The following is a 13,652-nucleotide window of genomic DNA, read 5'->3' as shown; positions in this document are numbered from 1 at the left end:
CAGCCGTCATGTTTCCCCTAAGCTCTTCATGTCGATCCCATTTCCCTCACCACATTTTGTGTCAGCTGCATTATTCTCTCTTCAGTGCAGGAATGAATTTAGAAACAGTTCAATTTAATTCAAAGCTTGTGCTGCTGAGACCTACTGGGTCAATTTTCTTACCACTAGTAATTCTACTTTAAGTAAAATAAAACATTAAATAAATCAAGTTATTATCTCATGCAAGCTATGCAGACAATGGCCAGGATTTGCCAGCCCCAATAATGGCAGCTTTAACGCAGGTGCCGGGGTGGGGGGAACAATGTGACAGGATCGCCAGTGTGAAATGGTGGTGGAAATGTGCATTCCCACCCGCCACCGCGGGTCGCCATTCCCACCAGGTGCTGGCGGGAAACCGTTTACCATTCTATTAACCGGATGCAGGTGAAGCCCCAATGGGATTTGAAGAATTTGATCTTGTCACTGCAGGAGATTCCAGGAATTGGACCTTCACACTGGAGGAGATTCCAGGATGTGGACCTTCACTCTGCAGGAGATTCCAGGAATTGGACCTTCACACCAGAGGAGATTCCAGGATGTGGATCTTCACACCGGAAGAGATTCCAGGATGTGGATGTTTTCACTGCAGGAGATTCCAGGATTTGGACCTTCACACCAGAGATTCCAGGATGTGAATCTTCACACCGGAAGAGATTCCAGGATGTGGATCTCACTGCAAGAGATTCCAGGATGTGGATCTCACTGCAGGAAATTCCAGGATGTGGACCTTCACACCGGAGGAGTTTCCAGGATGTGGTTCTCACTGCAGGAGATTCCAGGATGTGGATCTCACTGCAGGAGATTCCAGGATGTGGATCTCACTGCAGGAGATTCCAGGATGTGGTTCTCACTGCAGGAGATTCCAGGATGTGGTTCTCACTGCAGGAGATTCCAGGATGTGGTTCTCACTGCAGGAGTTTCCAGGATGTGGATCTCACTGCAGGAGATTCCAGGATGTGGATCTCACTGCAGGAGATTCCAGGATGTGGATCTCACTGCAGGAGATTCCAGGATGTGGTTCTCACTGCAGGAGATTCCAGGATGTGGATCTCACTGCAGGAGATTCCAGGATGTGGTTCTCACTGCAGGAGATTCCAGGATGTGGATCTCACTGCAGGAGATTCCAGGATGTGGATCTCACTGCAGGAGATTCCAGGATGTGGATCTCACTGCAGGAGATTCCAGGATGTGGATCTCACTGCAGGAGATTCCAGGATGTGGATCTCACTGCAGGAGATTCCAGGATGTGGATCTCACTGCAGGAGTTTCCAGGATGTGTTTCTCACTGCAAGAGTTTCCAGGATGTGGATCTCGCTGCAAGAGATTCCAGGATGTGGATCTTCACATTGTAGTGATTTCCATGGAGTGGATTGTCTCTCTGCAGGTGGTCACATAATTCCTACAAGTGCGGAAGGAAGTCATTTAGCTCATCGAGTCTGCACCGACCCTGAAAAAAAGCACTCTACCCATGTCTACACCCACATCCACTCTGCCATTCCGCTGTACTCCCATAACCTAACCTGCATATCCCTGGACCCAAAGGAGCAATTTAGGATGGCCAATCCACTTAACTCGCATAGCTTTGGATTGTGGGAGGAAACTAGAGCACTCACACAGACACAGGGAGAACATACAAACTCCACACTGATAGTGACCCAGGGCTAACCCCTGTACCACTGTGCTGCCCAAGGTAGTCGGCTGTATGTGGTATGTGGAAGGCCAACTGAGCTAAACTGAACCCCCCTCCCCCCGCTGTCTCTTAAGGCTAGGAGAGCAATTTCTAAAATGTGGGGCTGAGACCAATAATGAGACAAGGAGAGAATAAAATATACAACTGCTGGGCTCAAAAAATTGAGGATTGGGGCAGGTGAATTTTTATCACCACTTTTCTTAGAAATCGCCCCCTAAACCAAGAAAGGGTCAAAAACATTCTTTAAATGGTGTACAAGGAGTTTCATTCCTTGACTCCTTTGTAAATTTAAGTAGGTGCTATTCAGGGTCAAACTAATATTTCAAGTTATTCCTGGTATAACCTATATCTACAAAGAAGATTTTATCTACTTACTACTCAGTAGCTTCGATCCTGGGTCCTGCCTTGCTGAGATTTAGTAAAGCAAACTTTGACTATTTTGTAATAACCACTATTTCAGGTCACAGTAAATTTTTAACTTTATTTTCTGTAAAAAGATAAAATCACTGTTTTTAACAACAAGTAAAAGATCTTGCTCATGGAGTCCCCTTCAGGTTGATCAGACCTTCGTGGCCCCCTTGACAATCTCTCATCATCTTGGTGTTATCAGCAGGAGTGGTTATCTGGGGCTGTTTTAGCACAGTGGGCTAAACAGCTGGCTTGTAACAGCTCAGGTTCAATTCCCGTACCGGCCTCCCCGAACAGGCACCGGAATGCGGCGAGGGCTTTTCACAGTAGCTTCATTGAAGCCTACTTGTGACAATAAGCGATTATTATTATTATTATTATTATTATTATTATTATTATCTGTTTGGCTTCTGAGTCCAGTGCTCCCATGTACCGAACTAGCTACAAAGAGCTCCAGACAGGCAACTAGCGATTCAGGGTATTTATTACCCTTCTGGAAGCCTTACTGATTTACATGATCTTTTATCCATGTGTACATTTTGTCCATTTGTTAACATCATAAAGACTTAATTTTTAATTTTGCTTCATTATTCATGCATCATAAGTAATTGTTACTGTTTTAATGTGACCTTAGCTTATCTGAACATCGGCAAGGAGGCTTGTCTTAACACTGACAGGGAAGCTTCTTGCTGGTTACTGTTTCAGAAAGATGTTTGAGAATTTCAAAGAGCTGCTGCTGAGTGCGCAGCAGGATCTCAGCAGAGGTTTAAAGACACTAAGTGACAAATCTAAAGAAGTAAAAAATAAGAAGCCAAGCAGCACAGATAGTTTGCCAAAGTTTACTGCAGGAACTGAGTTACTAAGCAGGTATGAGAATACGTGGGCAGCCCTGCACAATCAAGCCGAACATAAGAACTAGGAGCAGGAGTAGGCCACCTGGCCCCACGAGCCTGCTCCGCCATTCAATGAGATCATGGCTGATCTTTTGTGGACTCAGCTCCACTTTCGCGCCCGAATACCATGGGGGTGATCCTCCGCACTCACGACGGTGCGGAGAATAGCGGGGGTCGTAAATTTTTATGGCCACGCTGGTCTGACGCCCTCCCGCTATTCTCCCACGCCCGCCTCCCGACACGAATCGCTGCCCGTCGTTTTTTTACGGCGAGCAGCGATTCTCAGCTGGCCGATGGGCCGAATTCCAAGCCCTTTACGACCATTTTTAGGAACGTCAAACACACCTGGTCTGACCGTTCGTAAAAACGGCCGTAAAGTTGCGATCTGGGGAACCATGGCACCGATTGGCACGGCAGTACCACGGCCGTGCCAAGTGTGCCATGGGCCCGCGATCGGTGGGCACCGATCGCGGGCAGCGGGTACTTACCCCGCGCACTCTTTCTCCCTCCACCGCCCCGCTGGATCCATTCGCGGGGCAGCTGAGGGGCATACCGGCCCGTGCATGTGCGAGTTTCACGCAAATGCGCGATGACGTCATCCGCGCATGCGCGGGTTGGAGTCTTCCAATCCGCGCATGCGCGGCTGACGTCATGTGACGCGTCAGCCGTCGCAAACTCTGGCAAGTGGGCTTAACGAAATTCGTTAAGCCCGCGATGCCGGAGTTCACGGCCGCGGCATGCTAGCCCCGACCGGGGACAAGAATTGGTTCCCGGTCGGGGGGGGCGGAGGCTGGCGTCAAACCCGCCCATTTTTGACGCCAGCCTCACGATTTCTCCCGGTTTCGGAGAATCACGCCCTATAATCCTTAACCCTTAATCCCTTTATTCTTCAAAAAACTATCTATCTTTACCTTAAAAACATTTAATGAAGGAGCCTCAACTGCTTCACTGGGCAAAGAATTCCATAGATTCACAACCCTTTGGGTGAAGAAGTTCCTCCTAAACTCAGTCCTAAATCTACTTCCCCTTATTTTGAGGCTATGTCCCCTAGTTCTGCTTTAACCCGCCAGTGGAAACAACCTGCCCACATCTATCCTATCTATTCCCTTCATAATTTTAAACGTTTCTATAAGATCCCCCCTCATCCTTCTAAATTCCAACGAGTACAGTCCCAGTCTACTCAACCTCTCCTCGTAATCCAACCCCTTTAGATCTGGGATTAACCTAGTGAATCTCCTCTGCACACCCTCCAGTACCAGTACGTCCTTTCTCAAGTAAGGAGACCAAAACTGAACACAATACTCCAGGTGTAGCCTCACTAACACCTTATACAATTGCAGCATAATCTTCCTAGTCGTAAACTCCATCCCTCTAGCAATGAAGGACAAAATTCCATTTGCCTTCTTAATCACCTGTTGCACCTGTAAACCAACTTTCTGTGACTCATGCACGAGCACACCCAGGTCTCTCTGCATAGCAGCATGCTTTAATATTTTATCGTTTAAATAATAATCCCGTTTGCTGTTATTCCTACCAAAATGGATAACCTCACATTTGTCAACATTGTATTCCATCTGCAAGACCCTAGCCCATTCACTTAACCTATCCAAATCCCTCTGCAGACTTCCAGTATCCTCTGCACTTTTCACTTTACCACTCATCTTATTGTCATCTGCAAACTTGGACACATTGCCCTTGGTCCCCAACTCCAAATCATCTATGTAAATTGTGAACAATTGTGGGTCCAACACGGACCCCTGAGGGACACCACTAGCTACTGATTGCCAACCAGAGAAACACCCATTAATCCCCACTCTTTGATTTCTATTATTTAACCAATCCTCTATCCATGCTACTACTTTACCCTTAATGCCATGCAATTTTATCTTATGCAGCAACCTTTTGTGTGGCACCTTGTCAAAGGCTTTCTGGAAATCCAGATATACCACATCCACTGGCTCCCCGTTATCTACTGCACTGGTAATGTCCTCAAAAAATTCCACTAAATTAGTTAGGCATGACCTGCCCTTTATGAACCCATGCTGCGTCTGCCCAATGGGACAATTTCTACCCAGATGCCTCGTTATTTCTTCCTTGATGATAGATTCCAGTATCTTCCCTACTACCGAAGTTAAGCTCACTGGCCTATAATTTCACGCTCTCTGCCTACCTCCTTTTTTAAACAGTGGTGTCATGTTCGCTAATTTCCAATCCACCGGGACCACCCCAGAGTCTAGTGAATTTTAGTAAATCATCACTAGTGCATCTGCAATTTCCCTAGCCATCTCTTTTAGCACTCTGGGATGCATTCCATCAGGGCCAGAAGACTTGTCTACCTTTAGCCCCATTAGCTTGCCCATCACTACCTCCTTAGTGATAACAATCGTCTCAAGGTCCTCCCCTGTCATAGCCTCATTTCTATCAGTCACTGGCATGTTATTTGTGTCTTCCACTGTGAAGACCAACCCAAAAAACCTGTTCAGTTCCTCAGCCATTTCCTCATCTCCCATTATTAAAACTCCCTTCTCATCCTCTAAAGGACCAATTTTTACCTTAGCCATTCTTTTTTGTTCTATATATTTGTAAAAACTTTTACTCTCTGTTTTTATATTCTGAGCAAGTTTACTCTCATATTCTATCTTACTCTTCTTTATAGCTTTTGTAGTAGCTTTCTGTTGCCCCCTAAAGATTTCCAGGTCCTCTAGTCTCCCACCAATCTTTGCCACTTTGTATGCTTTTTCCTTCAATTCGATACTCTCCCTTATTTCCTTAGATATCCACGGTCGATTTTCCCTCTTTCTGCCATCCTTCCTTTTTGTTGGTATAAACCTTTGCTGAGCACTGTGAAAAATCGCTTGGAAGGTTCTCCACTGTTCCTCAACTGTTCCACCATAAAGTCTTTGTTCCCAGTCTACCTTAGCTAGTTCTTCTCTCATCCTATTGCAATCTCCTTTGTTTAAACACAAAACACTAGTATTTGATTTTACCATCTCACCCTCCATCTGTATTTTAAATTCCACCACATTGTGATCGCTCCTTCCGAGAGGATCCCTGCTATGAGATCATGAATCAATCCTGTCTCATTACACAGGACAAGATCTAGGACCGCATGTTCCCTCGTAGGTTCCATTACATACTGTTCTAGGAAACTATCGCGGATACATTCTATAAACTCCTCCTCAAGGTTGCCTTGACCGACCTGGTTAAACCAATCGACATGTAGATTAAAATCCCCCATGATAACTGCTGTACCATTTCTACATGCATCAGTTATTTCTTTGTTTATTGCCTGCCCCACCATAACGTTACTATTTGGTGGCCGATAGACTACTCCTATCAGTGACTTTTCCGCCTTACTATTCCTGATTTCCACCCAAATGGATTCAACCTCATCCTCCATAGCACCGATGTCATCTCTTACTATTGCCCGGATGTCATCCTTAAATAACAGAGCTACACCACCTCCCTTACCATGCACTCTGTCCTTCCGAATAGTTTGATACCCTCGGATATTTAACTCCCAGTCGTGACCATCCTTTAACCATGTTTCAGTAATGGCCACTATATCACAGTCATTCACGATGATTTGCGCCATCACCTTATTTACTTTATACCGAATACTACGAGCATTCAGGTAAAGTACACTTATGTTTTTTTTACCTCTTTTGAATATTAACATTTCCAGTTTTATTCCTTTTAGTATTACTGGGCCTATTTACTGAGCTTCCCTCAGTCACTGTACCTTGTACTGTCGGCCTTTTTGATTTTTGACTATGTCTTCTCTGCCTTGCACTTTTCCCTTTACTTCCTTTTGCTTCTGTCCCTGTTTTACTACCTTCCAACATCCTGCATCGGTTCCCATCCCCCTGCCACCTTAGTTTAAACCCTCCCCAACAGCTCTAGCAAACACCCCACCTAGGACATCGGTTCCAGTCCTGCCCAGGTGCAGACCGTCCGGTTTGTACTGGTCCCACCTCCCCCAGAACCGGTCCCAATGCCCCAGGAATTTGAATCCCTCCCTCTTGCACCATCTCTCGAGCCACGGATTCATCCTATCTATCCTGACATTCCTACTGACATTCCGAAGACTGTGCCAAAGTTGGAGAGGCAGTAGATGGCAAAGTGGTGGTACTGTCGAAGTATGGGAGATAAAAAGGAACCATTTCATTGAGCTGCTGTACAACTACAACAAATTCCAGCATTGTTAGTAGGCCTGGACACCCTTACATCTAGCCTTGCTCGATTGGAAGCAGATTTTGAAGAGTTAAGATAGTTAACACTTCAATCCTTTAACATTTTTAAGCATTTTATTCCATTTACTTTTATAGGATCTTTTCCTATTACTTTGCTTTTTCTCATGTTTCTTTCGGGTTATTATTAGAACCATGTTTCAAATAATATTCTTCCCATTTTACAATTTTACAAACGTGTTGGCTGCTTTTTGGGAAGAAACTGTCATCTCCAGATTTTCACCCTTAACTGGTGTTATTAAGTTCGTATCATTCACAAATAAACATTATTTCAATTAATTCAAACTTAAGATTCTGGCAATTCCAATCAATTACTTGCTAAAATAATTAACTTTTCTCTGACTTGAAAGAAAGGCATCGGGTTACAGCATGAGCTGTTTCGAGGTGTTATCTCAAAGCCTGTGTGATAATGACTTGTCTGCAGTTTAAACTTAAAAAAAATAAATTTAGAATACCCAATTCATTTTCTTTCAATTAAGGGGCAATTTAGCGTGATCAATCCACCTAGCCTGCACATCTTTGGGTGGTGGGGGCGAAACCCACGCAAACACGGGGAGAATGTGCAAACTCCACATGGACAGTGACCCAGAGCCGGGATCGAACCTGGGACGTCGGCACCGTGCGGCAGCAGTGCTAACCCACTGCGCCACCGTGCTGCCCTGCAGTTTAAAACTTTTGACTGCTGTTAACCCTTTGAGGGACTTCTGCTTTAACTTCCCTTTATCATTTATAAGCATTTTATTACATTTATAGGATCCTTTTTTCATTCTACTTTGCTTTTTCTCATGTTCCTTTGGGTTGATCATCAGACCTTCATATTTCAAATGACATTCTTCCCATTTTACTTTACACGGGTGAGATAGATGAGGTGGACATTATAGCACAGGTGGAGGTTACAGAGATAAGCAGGGTAAGGCCATGGAGAGATAAGAATTTTAAATGTGATGCCTTGACAGGCTGTGAGTTAATGTAGGCCAATGAGGATAAACTGATGGGCGAGAGGAGGTAAAAATAATTTCTGGTAGCGAGATCAACATTGGCTTGAACTTTACATCTTACAAGCCCTCTGAGACTTTCTAACTAGGATGCCTAGTCTTAACTGGCTCCAATACTAGTGCTATTTATTGCTCTTTTTGCAGGAAGAAGAAACCATATCGACAATGAATGGATCTCAGACACCATGCTGGACCTGGCAAAACACATCTGATTGGATAAATAAGTCTTGCACTACTGTACATCATTATCATATGATTTATGTAATAGAAACAATCGTCCTTCCTTCTTTTATTGGCGTTATCTGCTCAACAGGGTTGGTCGGAAATATACTCATCCTATTTACCATTATCAGGTACAGAGAATAAAAAATTAAAGGAACTGAAAGATTAATTGAGCTATTGTTATTCAAGTGTTTAAAAGTATACGGAATTAATGAACATCAATGTTTAATATTTTATTTGAAGCAAGACCATGGGCGTGACTCTCTGTCGGCGGGATCATTCGGTTCTCCAGCAGCGCACTCACGCCCGAGGCACTAAGCTTTAGACAGCAATGCTCTTGTGTAATTGCTATGTGCATGACACAATAATGTTGGTGAGGAATATCAGTTTTTTAGCAAACATTAATATGCGTATGCAATTTAAGCAATTATGCTGAAATATTTGTGTCAGAAAAGCCGAATACAGGTTATTAGGTTTGTGTGCAAAATTGATTCAAATGCATATTAAATTATTCTCTCCTTTTTTTAGTTGACCTGTATCACAGTCAGATGAGATCAAGGAGAACCCAAGTGGAAAGGGGTTATCCAGATTGCCGTCTCTCTTCTTCCCCATCTGTTTGCTGTAAACCTGGTGACCTGCGTCCTCATGAGGTGTTGCATATCATGAATCCATGAGATGTCCTCTCACGAGTACTGCAAGGTTCTTTGACAATAATCCAGGCAGTGGAACTGTTGCCCAATGATCTGCTCAATGAAATTTCAGACAACAGTGTGACTTTCATTAAATCCATGTTATTACCCACATTCACACTGCAGTCAAGATCTATGTGGTCAGCAGATTACCAGATAGGCCATTCAGAGAAGATTTACTTCACTCTATTGAAACAATGAAAATGAAAATCGCTTATTGTCACAAGTAGGCTTCAAATGAAGTTACTGTGAAAAGCCCCTAGTCACCACATTCCAGCGCCTGTTCAGGGAGGCTGGTACGGGAATTGAACCGTGCTGCCGGCCTGCCTGGGTCTACTTTAAAAGCCAGCTCTTTAGCCCTGTGCTAAACCAGCTTGATAGGGAAGATTTTGTTTCCTGTGAAGGAACCGAGAACTAGGGGACCCAGGAGAAGGCAGAGGCCTGGGCCAGAGATGCAATGGCACCATGTGGTTGGGCCAATCAGTGCATGACTAATCACCGCTCACCACCATCCTTGCCACCGCCCATGATCTCAGCCCTACACCTGCCGCCCCCCTGGAGTGACTGTGGACCCAAGTGATAGAATGGCTACCACCATGCAGGGATCACCCGGATGGACAGTGAAGTCAGGTGTTGCGGAGCATCAGAGCTCTGCGTGGAGTGGGTTGTCCTCATCCTCTCCCCATTTACAAGACTCAGTGATGCTGCTGACCCAGGGCCCACACCCTGTGGTGCAGCTGGAGGGATGCTCGGAAGGGGGTGGGGGTGCTGGAATGGGAGGGGGGGTTGGGTGTCCATGGAGGGGGAAGGGTAAGTGGAGGAGGGATGAGACAGTTGAACTGCCGTTGGCCAGGAGGGGGGGAAAGCGCCGCCGGGCTTTTTGCCTGTGGCTACTCAACTCCTCGGCTCCCTGCAGAAGCCCTTCCACCTGGTTCATGTATTTCGAAAGGAGTACTAATCAACGCCAACGTGACCACTTGCTGGGAGGACGATGAATCAAGGGAGGCCATTGAATATGGGGTGGCACCCGTTAATCGTATAGAAATACGGCTTAAGTGATGATCATTGGTTTCTCGACACATCTTATTTTCGGCCTCTCTCGCTATTCATCGGCCTTGTTTTGCTCGAACGAGAGAATCATACCCTCATACTCTATTTGATCCAAAGTTGAATTTCTAACTCCATGTCCTCTTGGACTGAGTACCTCCATACCTGTAACACTACCCAACCCTGCCTCTGCCTCAGCCTATTTGCTTCTGAGGTCCTCATCCATGCTTTTGTCATGTCCAGATTCAGCTACTCCAGTGCTTTCTTGATTGATCTCACTTCCTCACCCTCCATAAAACTGACTTCATCCAAACTTCTGTCACCGATATCTTAATCTGCACCATTATGTTCACCAGCCCCCTGCCTTCCATTCTGTGCTCACTATCATATGTCTTCTCTGAATGAACTAATTCTCCTCCTCATCATGGTTCAAACCTGTTCAGGGTCTCAGCACATCCCTAGTTCCTCCAGCGATGCAATCCCTGTAGAACTTTATATTCTTCCTGTACTGGCCTCGTGTGCATCTCTACTTCTTTCACCACATCATTGGTGAGGATACCTTCAGGCATTTAAGCTCCAAACTCTGGAGTTTCTTCTCTGCCTCTTTCTTTATGAACCTTTTGCAAACTTACTTTGACCTAACTTCAATCACACTCTCCTAATATTTTCTGCTTTGGCTTGACGCCAATTTTTATCTGACATGCATTGGGGTATTCTCCCATTTTCCCAGTTCAAAATCATTATGTAAAAGGACTCGGGACCCTGAAGCAGCTTAACCTGGCTTGCTGCCTGTGTGACAACCAAAGAAGCATGAACATTGATCTTATATTGAACAAAACTGGGGTACGAGGGAGTTTAACCAATTATCTCACGATTGATTACACAGCCTTGCTGGGGACAGAGTCTAATTTAATTCTTAAATTCCCATCCACATAGCATAACAAAGTTTCACCAGTGATGCACTAGAGTGAATGATGGGAAATATGTTATAGGTAATGCATTTCCATCATTTAGCATTCACTTGAGTCAGTGCATTCCTCCTATAGGTTGACGTGGAGCCATATCTTTTCCAAGCAATTACCTGACCATTAGTTTACTGCAAATTCATGCACTACGTATATCCAAATTTCCATTGTGCACCTTGAGCAGGTGAAGATCCTTGCCAGGAGTGTTATGTCAGAAAATTACCGATAACCTGTATAATTAGCAGATATACTGGCTTAAATACGGAGATAATCAACTTCGTATACAGCAAATGAATTAATGCCTGAGTAAGTATCCTTTAGTAAACGTGGCTATCAATAAGGTGATTAGTTATCACTGAACAATACATATCGCTCAGGCTTACCAGAATGTTACCTGTGTTATTACAGCACCATTATTTGAATTAACACACTACTAAACAAAATGAAGTAAAACAAAGATACCTAATTTACCAGGCAATAATACAATACTGATTAAATTAAATTTGGATTTGTTTCAGGTCCGTGCAGAAGACTATCCCAGATATTTATATTTGTAACCTAGCAGTTGCGGATTTGGTTCACGTTATTGGAATGCCATTCCTAATTCATCAGTGGGCACAAGGAGGCGAGTGGGTGTTTGGCAGTACTCTCTGCACCATTATCACATCACTGGACAACTGCAACCAGTTTTCCTGTTGTGCAATTATGACAGCTATGAGTTTGGACAGGTAAGCAGGAGCACAATGTTGCTACTCGAACAAATCCTTAAAATGATCAAAATAAACTGCTGATATTTCCTTCCCGAAAGGCTATTAGTACGATGCACATCTCTTTGTTCCAATCGAATAGCTTCATGGCCACAATTACTGGCACTGGGTTTCTATTCCAGCTTTATTTAATCCATAAATTTCCAGATGCTTGGTGGGATTTGACCCCAGGACTCATAGATATCATAGAATTTACAGTGCAGAAGGAGGCCATTCGGCCCATCGAGTCTGCACCGGCTCTTGGAAAGAGCACCCTACCCACGGTCAACACCTCCCCCTATCCCAATAACCCAGTAACCCCACCCAACACGAAGGGCAATTTTGGACACTAAGGGCAATTTATCATGGCCAATCCACCTAACCTGCACATCTTTGGACTGTGGGAGGAAACCGGAGCACCCGGAGGAAACCCACGCACACACGGGGAGGATGTGCAGACTCTGCACAGACAGTGACCCAAGCCGGAATCGAACCTGGGACCCTGGAGCCGTGAAGCCATTGTGCTATCCACAATGCTGCCGTGCTGTCCTAGACTCCAGATCACTTAGTCTATGTTTCTACAATCTAACCACAATTCTACAACACCCACTCTTCAGAGTCTACTTACTCACCTCTAAAATTGTGGGCATTAAAGAATAATCACATGCAATGAAATGTTGTAAGTTCAGCTAAGCCTCATTCAATGAAATTTATCAGGGTCAGAAGTGCCTCACTCAAACCAATTAAAAACCCATATCTCAAAATTCCCCCAACACCTATAAGCATCATGGAACATTACTCCAATATTCCAGTTATCTAAGTCAATTAATCAAAAAGTAGCCCTTAAGCTGCAAATACAATAACCAGACTAGGTTCATAGGATGTGCTTTTATCATATCTCAGTCAGATACATCGGGCACGATTCTCCGGAGAGGTTTCTCAGTGTGGTAGCGAACGGGAATTGCCACGGGTTTCCCGGCGTTCGGCCCAGCGAGGCCGGCAATGCTATTCAATATTAATTGGCCCACTTAGTGATCCCCATGGGCTTCTGACCGCAAATGAAGGCTCGACAGCCGATTCACCAGGACCGCGCTCGCCAGCCCCCCACTAACAAGGTCGAGCAGCACTTGCACAGTCAGCCCCACTTCCAGGAGGGTGAGCCACAGGACAGCCCGTGCTGACTGGAATAAGATAGCGGCAGCTGTGAGCTTGGGGAGTGTGACCAGGTGGACTGACCTCCAGTGTCGTAAGGTCAACGACCTACACCGGGCAGCACAGGCGAGTTGACTCCAACATCCCCCATTCCAAACCCCCAAGGGAGCATCAAACCCCAACCCTCGCTCCACCCCACCCTCCCTTCAACCCCGCCTCAACCCTCTTTCACACACCCTCCCGCCACTGTGAACCACACATGTGGCTAATGATGCCCTCCCTTTGTCTCAGCAAAAGAAGCTCTCTCACAATCGTTGAGAGAGGGCCCAGACTGGCGGAGATGTGGCAGACAAACGAATCCTCACCACCTTCAGGAACTGCAGCCATCTCAGATGGCCACCTGCAAAGGACCATGGGAATTATGGCCAACCCAGGACTCAGACTCAGAGCTTGTGTGTGTATTTGCAACCCAGATAGCTAGACACGATCGAAACTCCCGCTCGATGGCATTCTAATGGCCCATTTCCCCAGAACAAAAGAACTGTACTCAGGTAAC

At 45.2% G+C, this 13,652-nt stretch overlaps 1 protein-coding gene across 4 annotated transcripts in view; it reads left to right on the top strand.

Moving 5' to 3' along the window:
• The window catches only part of mchr2 (melanin concentrating hormone receptor 2), a 126,151-nt gene that overhangs the window by 90,968 nt on the left and 21,531 nt on the right, over nt 1–13,652 (top strand). For all 4 annotated transcript variants that reach the window (XM_038799516.1, XM_038799519.1, XM_038799517.1 and 1 more), the window contains 2 exons: nt 8,420–8,628; nt 11,717–11,926. In XM_038799516.1, coding sequence (XP_038655444.1) covers nt 8,420–8,628; nt 11,717–11,926 — 419 coding nt within the window. The remainder of the gene's footprint in view (nt 1–8,419; nt 8,629–11,716; nt 11,927–13,652) is intronic.

The sequence above is a fragment of the Scyliorhinus canicula genome, chromosome 6 (assembly GCF_902713615.1).
Source record: "Scyliorhinus canicula chromosome 6, sScyCan1.1, whole genome shotgun sequence".
Taxonomy (NCBI): domain Eukaryota; kingdom Metazoa; phylum Chordata; class Chondrichthyes; order Carcharhiniformes; family Scyliorhinidae; genus Scyliorhinus; species Scyliorhinus canicula.
The sequence above is the reverse complement of the archived record's forward strand: the minus strand, read 5'-3'. Positions and strand labels throughout refer to the sequence as shown.